The sequence below is a fragment of the Panthera pardus genome, unplaced genomic scaffold, assembly GCF_024362965.1.
Source record: "Panthera pardus isolate Hobbes unplaced genomic scaffold, ASM2436296v1 HiC_scaffold_17, whole genome shotgun sequence".
Taxonomy (NCBI): domain Eukaryota; kingdom Metazoa; phylum Chordata; class Mammalia; order Carnivora; family Felidae; genus Panthera; species Panthera pardus.
In genome coordinates, this window is record NW_026526732.1 from 96561932 (window position 1) to 96574011 (window position 12080).

Consider the following 12080-nt stretch of genomic DNA (forward strand, 5'->3'; position numbering starts at 1 on the left):
CCAATAGTTTAATTTTGCTTTCCTTTCCTTTGCCAAAGGAAACTACCTAGAGAAATGTTCCTACAGCTGATGTCCAAGACATTACTGCCCGTTTTCTTCCAGTACTTTTATGGTTTCAGGTCTCACATTTAGGTCCTTCATCCATTTTGAATTGATTTTTATATATCATGCAAGAAAGTGGTCCAGTTTCATTCTTTTGCATGTAGCTATCCAGTTTTCACATTTACTGAAAAGACTTTCCTCTTGCATATTCTTGCCTCCTTTGTCATAGATTAATTGATCATCAAAGCATGAGTTTATTTCTGACTCTCTATTCTGTTCCATTGATCATTATTTATATTTTTGTGCCAGGATATGACTGTTTTGCTTACTATAGCTTTGTAGTCTACCTTGAAATCTGAGATTGTGACACCTCTTTTTTTGCTCTTTCTTCAGATTGGCTATTCGGGGACTTTTATAGTTCCATACAAATTTTAGGGTTATTTGTTCTAGTTCTACGGAAAATGCTATTGGCATTTTGATAGGGATTGCATTAGTTCTGTAGATTTCTTTGGGTAGAATGGACATTTAAACAGTATTAGTTCTCCCAATCCATGAACATGGAATATCTTTCCCTTTGTAGATGTCATCTTCAGTTTCTTTCATCAGTGTTTTACAGTTTTCAGAGTACAGGTCTTTCACTTCTGTTGTTCAGTTTATTCCTAAACACTTTATCTGATTTGTTTTTTCAAATACCTTTTTTGGTACTTGATTCAGAACTTCAAGTTTACATGATGTGGCTCTTTTTAAGCTATACTAATTACAGTTAGAAGTATAGGCCAACCTTTCCTTTGGAGTTAAAAAGTATATTTTCTGGTATAAATCATTTTAATCACTGACTGAGATTACCTAAATGTGTATAATTCAGCTATATCAGCATGTGGGCGTGATTATAAACAGAAATGTTTCCTTGGGGCGCCTGGGTGGCTCAGACGGTTGAACATCCAACTTCAACTTAGGTCATGATCTTGCAGTTCATGAGTTCGAGCCCTGCGTCAGACTCTGTGCTGACAGCTCAGGGCCTGGAGCCTGCTTCGGATTCTGTGTCTCCCTCTCTCTCTGCCCCTTCCCCACTCACGCTCTGTCTCTCAAAAATGAATAAACGTTAAAAAAAAAAAATTAAAACAAAATGTTTTCTTAATTTCTCTTTCAGCTACTTATTATTAGTGTATAGAAAGGCAATATTTCTGAATATGAGTTGTATATCCTATGACCTTCCTGATTTCATTTATCAGCTCTAGTAGTTTTTTAGTGGAATCTTTCCGATTTTCTACATACAGTATCACGTCATCTGCAAAGAGTAAAATTTTTACTTCTTCCTTACCACTTTGGATATCTTTTATTTCTTTTTCTTGTCTGACTGCTCTGGCTAGGACTTCCAAAACTACGCTGAATAAAAGAGGGACAGTGGACATCCTGGTCTCATTCCTGATCTTAAGGGAAAAGTTCTCAGTTTTTCACCACAGAGTATTATGTTGTTATATGGCTTTTATTATGTTGAGGTAAGTTCCCTCTAAACCTGTATTACTGAGTTTTAATGATGAATGATGTTGTACTTCTCAAATGCTTTTTCTACATCTACTGAAACAATCATATGGTTTTTACCTCTTTTTGATGTGATTTATCACATTGATTTGTGAATATCAAACCACCCTTGCATACCTGGAAGAAATCCAACTTGATCCTGGTGAATGATTTTTTTTAATGGATTGTTGGATTCAGTTTGCTAATATTTTGTTGAAGATTTTTGTATCTATGTTCATCAGAGATATTGGCCTATAGTACTTTTTTGTAGTATCTTTTGGTATGAGGGTAATGCTGACCTCATAAAATGAACGAAGCTTTCCTTCCTCCTCTATGTTTTGAAATAGTTTGAGAAGAATACGTATTAACTCTTCTTTAAATGTTTGGTAGAATTTGCCTGTGAAGCCATCTGTCCCTGGACTTTTGTTTTTTGCGAGTTTTTTGATTACCAATTCAATGTAATTGCTAGTAATGAGTCTGCTCAAATTTTCTATTTCTTCATGTTTCAGTTTTGGAAGGTTAAATGCTTCTAGGAATTCATCTGTTCCTTCTAGGTTGTTCAATTTGGTGGCATATAATTTTTCATAATATTCTCTTACAATCCTTTATATTTCTGTGGTGTTGGTTGTTACTTCTTTCCTTTCTGATTTTATAGGAGTCCTTGCTCTTTTTTTCTTGAGTCTTGCTAAAAGTTTATCAATTTTGTTGATCTTTTCAAAGAACCAGCTCTGGTTCTGTTCTATTGTTTCTTTAGTCTCTATTTCACTTCTTTCCACTCTAATCTTTATTATTCCCTTTCTTCTACTGGCTTTCAGCTTTGTTTGTTCTTCTTGACTTGACCACTACTGTTATTATCCTCCCTCTTAGACCTGCTTTTGCTGCATCCCCTAAGTTTGGGCACTGTATTTTCATTTGTTTCCATGTTATCTTTTGATTTCCTATTTCTTTGTTGACCCATTCATTATTTAGCAGCATGTATGTAACCTCCAAGTATTTGTGTTCTTTCCGAGGTTTTTCTGTGATGATTTCTAGTTCTATATTACTGTGACTCCAAAAAATGTATGACATGATTTCAATCTTCTGGAATTTGTTGAAACTTGTTTTGTGGCCTAATGTGATCTATTCTGAAGACTGTTCCATGTGCACTTGAAAAGAATGTGCATTCTGCTATTTGGGGATAGAATATTCTGAACAAATCTGTTATATCCATCTGGTTCGATGTGTCATTCAAAGCCACTGTTTCTTACTGATTTTCTGTCTGGATGAGCAACTCAGTGATTTAAGTGGGGTGTTCAGAGCCCCTACCAAAACATATATATTTTTTAAGATGTTATCACTTAATTGTAACACTTGCAACAAATCCATTGAAAAGCACTGATCGTGTTATTTATTCAAACAGCTACCACCAATTGCATTCAGCAGGTTGTTTACTGCAGCCCTAGCATATCACTGTTTTTATTACTTAATATAAAGACTTTCTTCTACATTACCCTCTACTGACACAAAATACCAATTTAGGACAGAAATCTAGGTGTTATATACACCACAGGCCACAACAAATGTGAAGGGCCTTATATGAAATGCATCTCCAAGGAAAAAAGGCATGACCTTGCAGACATAACCCATAGAAGCTTCTCACAAAATTAATCAGCTCACTATTAGTATTACTATGAGAAAGATAAGTAAGAAAACTAATTATGGGCAGTAACAAATAAAAACTTAGTGCTTCCAGAATTACCAGTACATCATAAGCAATTTGAATGTTGTTATAAAAATTAAATTAACTTATTTCTTAAGAAGTGTAGAACAAAACTACCAAGGGTATATAATTAAAACATGTGTCTGTGGACATAAAGTAAAAACAGAAATAAAGTGAAATACTTACTGCCAAAGCCTTGGACAGCTTGGCTCTAAATTCGTTCAGGACAATTGCCACAATATCTTTAAGTGGTACATAAGCAAAGCCATCTTCCAAATAGACTTTCCTTCCTCGGAACAAATCCAGAGCATCAGCAAAAGGGATCTGAATTCATGTGAAACAGGGAAAGTAAGTCGGTACCTGTCATGAAATCCTCCTAAGTCTTCATACACACTAAGTCTAAACAAAATACTTCCTGCGAGAAATTCATTTGTCCCAGCAGATTAAAAAAAAAAAAAAATCTATTTTTTAAAGCTAAACAATAAACATTAGGAAGAGATGACAGCCAAAAATGTGCTCATTTCAGAGTAGATGATTTGAAAAATAACTTAGTATGCATTATTTTACTCTTAACTCATGAATTTACAAATTAAAATCCTCAGAATTTTAAACTCTCAACTCAAGCCCTCTAAGCACATTGCATTCCCCTCATATGACATTTTCCACAACTTTATTCTGCATCTATTATCTATATACAATATGTTCAGTGCTGAAAATTACTAAAGTAATTCCAAATTTCTTCATCTGTTTCCATTCTTTCTCCAGAAAAATATATTGGAAAAGCTAATCTCAATACCAAGAAATGGAAATAGTAAGTGTTCAGTTCTGCTACTGAAGTATTTGCCAGTAAACACCATTTAAAAAAAAAAATACCACTCCACTTGGATTTTTTAAAATCCTAAGACCTACCCTAAAATTTTATGATATGAGCAGAATATGGTATTAGTAAACTGAAAATCATCCTCTTTCTACAATATAGTTTTTCTTTTTAAAAATGAGGTTAAAAAATCAGGTGAAAGAAATAATCCCCAAATTGCCTAGTCACCCAAGTTTTAGAGTAATTAAATCAATATGCCTAAGATTCTTCCATATATCCAATACCACCACCCAATAAGCAAATCATGTTTTTTTTAACAGATCTGTTACTAAAGTTCATCACAGTCCTAAAGTTCATCACATAGTTGAGAAAACAAGACAGACACATATGGGAAGTCAAACAGCTCTACAGGGTGGTATGTGTCTGACAGAGCACCAAACAACTTACACAGAACATATTAGAGGAAGAGGTTAGAGGGTTTATTTCAATGATGCAGGGAAGAGATGGGGATAGTTTGGAAACATGAGTTCTAGTCCAAGTTCTGTGACTGACCAGACTTATGATTTCTACACATTTAATGAATGCTTCTAAACCATGGTGGCCAAATCTACAAAACGGGGGAAGGGGAGAAAGGGATGGTATAAATGACCCTTAGGGGTTCTTTAGCTCCAATATTCCATGATTCTAGATTAAGGTAGTCACAGTGGAAATAAAAATGCCCAAGGAGAAGCAGAAAATGATGTGAAGGCAGAGTTATGGGAAATGTGTGGTATGGGAGGAATAAATGTTGATTCCCATACTCTAAGTTTGGGAAGCTTACTGAATGGTGGCCTAACGAGTAGAAGGCGGAAGCCTAAATAGGGAGCTCATGTGGAAGCAGGATTTTAAACTACTGGCACTCACCAACAATAATCAGTACATCCTTTTCAAAGGAAATTGTAGTGTTACAACTGTCAGATTTTAAAATCACTTTCAGCTCTCCCCCTTCCCCTTCTGAATTATTCAGTCCAAAAGCTGTTCACTGGGTGCAAGCAAAGTAGGTACCTGTGCTGAGGAATAGAAGGCAGCAGAAGTGGCCTGGTTCAAGAGGTCAGAACCTGAGTAGGTTAAAGAAGGTCTTGCCATGAGAGAGCAAGTAGGAAGATGGCATCATAGCCCAAACAGAATAAGAAAGAGTGCAGGTGGAGAAGACAGTCCAAGCATGGCATCAGAGCCCAAGAGTGATGTAAAAGGCTATCACACAGCAGTGATCCAGAACGAAGTGTTGAAGTCAAGTAGACTTCAAGGAGGGGAGAGTACTCCTGCCAGTGCAACTCAGCATGACGTGTAAAAGCCTAAGCATTGTGAGCAGAGTATTTCTTGAAGAGAATGGTCTGCCTTGGCAGGGTCAGAGTTCCAACAAGGTTACAAGGGTATGTAGGCTATGTAGGAGGACAGCCCAGCACAGAAGGGTTGGCACACCCTCAGTGGGGTGAAAATGAATTCTGAACAGGACAGAGAGAAGCTACAGTGACCAGAGGCTATACAACTGTATTAATTAAATACGTATATAAAGCTCAATGTGATATATTTAACAAAACCCAGGAAGTATTTTAAAAGTTTATGTACCTTATAAACTGACTCCAACTCCAACTCCGACTTAGGTGCACTCGAAGAGGTTGATGAAGCAATAATCTCATGTTCTCGGAGACTCCTCTCTTCATCACTTATCTAAAAGGAAATACATTTTATGTGGTTTAAGAAATTAAAATTTTTAAAAGAAGCCTTCATTCAATAAAACACTTTCCTATTCTAGTAAAGATACTGTACTTTCACAAAATTTTTTTAAAAAATCCTGATATCTCAAATAATTCCTAATATGAGTACTAAATCATTAAGAAAGTCAAAATATGAAAGAAATTTTAAATTCAACATACTTTCAAATTCCTACTCTGCCAATTTCTTTTTTTTTTTTTTTAAGTTTATTTTGAAAGAGAGACCAAGAGTGCATGCGAGAGGGGGAGGGGCAGAGAAAAGAATCCCAAGCAGGCTCCACCCTGCCAGGGAGGAGCCTGACATGTGGCTTGAATCCATGACCAGTGAGATCATGACCTGAGCCAAAACCAAGAGTCAGATCTTAACCAACTGAGCCACCCAGGCACCTCTACTGTGCCAACTTCTGAGGACATATACCACAAAGGAACAACAGCAAAAAGAAAAAGTATTATACTAGGAAAGAAATTATAATAAAAACACAGGGTAATACAGACCAAAAAGAACCATAATCTTAATTCAAGAGTTACATTAATTTCTTAAACTATGTATTTGCAGGGGCACCTGGGTCACTCAGCTGATTAAGTATCAGATTCTTAATTTTGGCTCAGGTCATGATCTCACAGTTCATGAGAAGATAGAGCCCCGGGTAGGGCTCTGTGTTAACAGCGCAGAACCTGCTTGGGATTCTCTCTCTCCTCTCTCTCTCTGCTTCCCCCCTGTTCGAGTTCACGTACATGCTCTCTCTCAAAATAAACATACATTTAAAAAAAATGCGTATTTGCATTTAAGAGTGGTTTAACTGTTTTGTGTTTTTTTTTTTAATGTTTATTTTTGAGAGAGAGACAGACAGACAGAGTGCAGGGAGGAAGGGCAGAGAGAGAGGGAGACAAAGAATCCGAACTAAGCTCCAGGCTCTGAGCTGTGCACACAGAGCCTGATGTGAGGCTCAAACTCATAAACCATGAGATCATGACCTGAGCCAAAGTTGGACACTTAACCAACTGAGACACCCAGGTGCACCAGTTTAACTATTTCTCAATTTTCTTTTTTACCAATTTAAGTTTTTTTAATGTTTATTTATTTTGAGAGAGACAGAGCATGCATGCAAGCAGCGGAGCGGCAAAGACAGAGATAGAGAGTCCCAAGCAGCCTCCACGCTGTCAGTGTAGAGCCCAATGCTGGGGATCTCATGACCTGAGCTGAAGTCAAGAGGATGCTTACCCAACTGAGCCACCCAGGCACCCCCTAAAGATTTTATTCTTAAGCAATCTCCACACCCAACATGGGGCTCAAACTCACAATCCCAAGATCAAGAATCATGTGCTCAGGATGCCTGGGTGGCTCAGTCAGCTAAGCATCCAACTTCGGCTCAGGTCTTGATATCACCGTTCACAGGTTGGAGCCCCATGTCAGGCTCTCTGCTGTCAGGACAGAGCCCACTTCAGAACCTCTGTCCCCCTCTCTCTGCCCCTCCCCTACTCGTTATCTCTTTCTCTCAAAATAAATAAACTTCAAAAAAAAAAAAAAAAAAAAAAGAACCGTGTGCTCTACGGACGGAGTCAGCCAGGTGCCCCTATTTCTCAATTTTCTAGCCATACACAACAACTTCAAACTTAAACTACCAGCTTTCCTAGGAACAACTATAGATCTACTAGCTCAGACCATTATGTCTTCAAAAAGGAAAACACTGATCTGACTGGATAAGAATTTCAAACTTTGAGAAAAAGAAAAGATCTGAAAATGAAGATAAAATATAAACAACAAACTGAAAGGAATATTTATATCATTTAACATCCAAATTACTCTCAATAAACCCCTAGGTTGTAAGGACATAAGTACAGTAATCTAAAAGCAAAACACAAACAATCATATAAATGACAAAAATAAAAGTAAATTAAAATTCCATTCATTTATAATTGTCCAGATGATCAGCCTTTGTACCTTTCCTGATCACTTTTACAGTGATCTACATTGGTTAAGATTGGTTAGGTTATACTACAGTTAAAGAATTTGAAATTTTTAATGGGTTAACAAAAAATGGTATTTCCTGCTTTTCTGCATGTTCGTGAAGGGGTGGTGGGAAGGCGGCAATGGGAAGCAGGAACACTTCACTACCAGTGGTTCTCACCACGCAATCAGATAGCTTTTGGATGCTCCAATCTCCTGCATAATGGCAAACTGGTTCTTTCTAAAAGTTATACAGGTCAACTCCACTCACATTTCATTGACAACAGCAAATCTTACAGGTGTGCAATGTCCAAAGGAGCAGGAAGTATAATTCTACTACTTGCCCAGAAAGAAGGAAACCAAATTTACTGGTGAACAGCACCAATGATTATGGCAATCCATTCTTCCAGTCACTAATTTACAGTTCACTCAACTTATGCTACAAAATACATTCAATCCCATCACAAGTGAAATAATCTAAAAGTTCTATTCAGTAATGGCATTAGTCTCAAAGTTCAGCATCTGTGGATGATGCTTGGTGGTCTCTGTATTAGAAAACGATAAAGCTTCTCATTTCAAAGACAAGGTATCTATCCTCTGCACGTGCGTGCACACACACACACACACTCAATAAACAGTACTAGAACAGGGACAGAATAACCATGGTAAACATTCCTATTTAGGACAGCGAAGAATGGGGAGGGGAGTCAATTAAAATAATAATGCCATATTAATTTATACCTATTAAAAAGGCAAAAATTAAAAAGACTTAGAAAACACAATGTCAGGACAATCTTTGTGTAGCGCACTTTGACAATACGTATCAAAAAGCCTTAAAACAAGCAGACCCTAACAATTTTACTTCCAGAATTAGTATGAAGTAAATTAACAGGACAAATACAAATAAAGGAATAATTTCTTTTCATCACAATATTATTTATAAAGTAAGAAAAAAAAAATCTCAATGTCCAACAACAGGTATTTGGTTAAAGAAGTAGAACATGATGTTTCAGTAAAGCAGGCTTTATAATTCAGGTCAATCTCTCACAAAAATCAAAGAAAGAATACTGATAAAAATTTTAACAGCATCTTCTTTAAAGCACAGATTAATATTCATATATAAAGTCAGATTCAAATGAAAGTGGAGTATCTAACAAAAGATCCCCCTACTTAAATGCCATTAATGAAATCCCAAGCCTTGAACATGTTTTAAAGTGGTCCTTGGTTCAAATACTCCAGACACCTGGCAGAAACAGACTCAAATCCTCTCTGAAGGGAAACACATTCCAGCATGCCTGAAACGATTCCTGCAAATACAGCTTCAAATACAATGTCAATCATATTGTCTTTTATAACAAGGTTGACAATAAAACATCTCTTCATGAGCAAAGAGAAAAAGACTCAAAGTATATAGATAATAACTATGTTAATATGTGTAAAGAAAAGACAAATATGACGATAGCTATATGAATGGGAAACTATAAAAAGTGATTTGCAAAAGAGAGAGATTCTAGAAACAGAAAAAAAACTCAGGAACAGAAATATAAATTCAGTGGAATCATAAAAAAAACCTCTTCAAGTTGTAGTGATTGTGGACTAGGTAGGTGATTCAGACCAATCCATCTGCATCAAAGTTCTCACAGGTTACTTGGGAACTGTCAGACTAACAGGTACGCCTTGTCATGTAAAGCCCGCTTTAATATTTGCTAAATTCTGGGAAAGCAGCTTCATAGAGACCCTGCCAAAAGTGGTAACTATGCCCCACTCTCTAGCACACTGAAGGACTTAATATTTGCTAAATTCTGGGAAAGCAGCTTCATGGAGACCCTGCCAAAAGTGGTAACTATGCCCTACTCCCTAGCACACTGAAGGACTTAAGTGGGTATGAACCAGAAGTTTATCAGCCTTCATATGGAGTTGCAGCCAAGTATTCAATTATTAGTGGGACAGGGACTTCAGATTTTAGATTTAAATTAAAATCATCCTGAACTAGCACTTCCTACAATCCCATGAAAGAAACAAATGAAAATCCTTTGGAAGAAAGACAATCCTCCTTGGCCTCAATAAATATGGTCCTCCAAATAACTTCCCAAATAGTCTCTAGCACACAAAAATAACAAAGTACACAAGGAAGTAAGACTCCATCAACAGGAACCAGATAGGTAAGACCAAAAAAGGGTAAGGACTGAAAAAGAATAAAATAGTCATTATTCACAGATTGTATGATTAGTATCCTTAGAAAATGCAGAAAAAGCCACAAATAATTAGACCTACTGAACTAATTAAACAAGATTTCTGGAGACAAGGTCAAATACAGAAAAACCAGTTGTATTTCTGTATGTCAGCAGCCAAATTCAATAATGGAACTTTTTAAGGTTACTCTTTACAAAAGGATTAAAACTATCAAGTACCTAGGAATAAATCTAACAAAAGACGTACAAGGCCCCCACAAAAAAAACAAAAACAAAAAAACAAAAAAAAACTATGCTCTTACTTAGGGAAATTGGAGAAAACTAAAAATAACAGAGAGATATCCCATTTGTGCCAGAAGACCAAATATTGCAAATGTACTGCTTCTCCTCAAATTGACCTATAAATTCAAAACCCTCTCAAAATTAGAACAGTTTCTGCATCTCTATGTGTGAACATTTACAAGTTGGTTCTAAAGTGTATATGGAGGGGCACCCTGGGTGGCTCAGCTAGTTGAGCATCCAACTCTTGATATCAGCTTAGGTCATGACCACACAGTCGTGAGATCAAACCCCACACAGGGCTCCATGCTAAGTGTCAAGCCTATTTAGGATTCCCTCTCTCCCTCCCTCTCTCTCTGTCCCTCCCCAGCACGTGTACACCATGCTCTCTTTCTCTAATAAATAAATAAACATTAAAAAAAATTATGAAATGTATATGGACACACAAAGGCCCCAAAATAGCCAAGACAGAAACAACAAAAAAAGATAACCACTTCAATGGAAAAATAAGCAAAAAACATGAATAGGCATTTAACAAATGAGAAAATTTAAAGGGTCAATAGTTCTATGAAAAGTTGCCCAATCTCCTTGGTCATCACGTAAGCACAAATTAAAACTACAGTGAAAAACTCCATGACCTAACACTATACAACCATTAATAGTTAACATTAAAAAAAAAAAACAAAAAACAAAAAACAAAACGTTGGTGAAGGTGTGGAGGAATTGGAACTCTCAAAGATTGTTGGTGGAAATACAAATGGTGCAGCCACCTTGGAAAAAGATCCACCACTTGGTTATAAAACTAATGACAGCTGCCACTATGACTCAAAAATCTGACTCCCAGGTATCTACCCAGGAAAAGTGAAAACATATGACCACAAAAAGACTTATTTAATCCCACTTATATAAAGTTCTAGAACAGGCAAAACTTCATGTGGTAGAAAAAGATGTGAACAGTGGTTTGCCTTTTGGAGGGCAGGAGCAGGGATTTTCTGGGAGGCTGCATGCAGAAACTTTTAGGGCTGACAGTTATGTTCTGTTATCTTGGGAAGTTTGAGTTGCACACATTTATGCATCTGTCAGAACTCATGAATGGTGCACTTAAAATTTGTGCATTTCATTGTACGTAAGCTTTACCTTAAATAAAAAGAGAACTGTTAACAAACACTGAATTTCAGGATATACAGGTGGGAATTGTAACCACTTCTGTAACTTACTTAGAAATGGACTTACTCTGAAATGGATAGATACAGGAATGGAAAATAAGTGATAAACAAGTACAGTAAAATGTAAATTGTAGAATCTAGATGATGAGTACATATGGGTATTCACTATAAGATTCTTTCAACTTTTCTGTATTTTTGAATCTTCTCACATTACAATTTGGGGGGCAAAATAACACAATGAAGGTATTACTACTCACCAGAACTAAAATTAAGTTGGACAATACAGATGAATGTGTACAGCAATGAAATTCTTCAAAACCCACTGACAGCAGTACAAATTTGTATAAACATTTTAGAAAATCTGGCATTATCTTATAAGTTGAAGGTAAACATATCCCACAACCTAGCAATTTTTCTCCTAACTATATATACTAGAGCAGAGATAAGCAAACTTCTTCTAGGAAAGGCCCAATAGTTAAAATTTTAGGCTTTGTAAGCCACAAGGTCTCTTTCACAAGCACACTGTTTGTCCTTATGGAAAGGAAACAGCCATGTATAAATAAATGGATACAGTTGTGTTACAATAACACTGTATTTATGTACTCTGAAACTTATATTTCGTATAATAATTTTTCTTTAATAAGAAATCCTCTTTTAATTTT

At 36.3% G+C, this 12080-nt stretch overlaps 1 protein-coding gene across 1 annotated transcript in view; it reads right to left on the reverse strand.

Moving 5' to 3' along the window:
- PRIM2 (DNA primase subunit 2) overlaps positions 1-12080 on the reverse strand; it is a 353134-nt gene that overhangs the window by 282429 nt on the left and 58625 nt on the right. The window contains exons 6-7 of the mRNA XM_019457515.2: positions 5688-5789; positions 3449-3586 (exon numbers count right to left, since the gene is read on the reverse strand). Of these exons, the coding sequence (XP_019313060.1) occupies positions 3449-3586; positions 5688-5789 (240 nt within the window). The remainder of the gene's footprint in view (positions 1-3448; positions 3587-5687; positions 5790-12080) is intronic.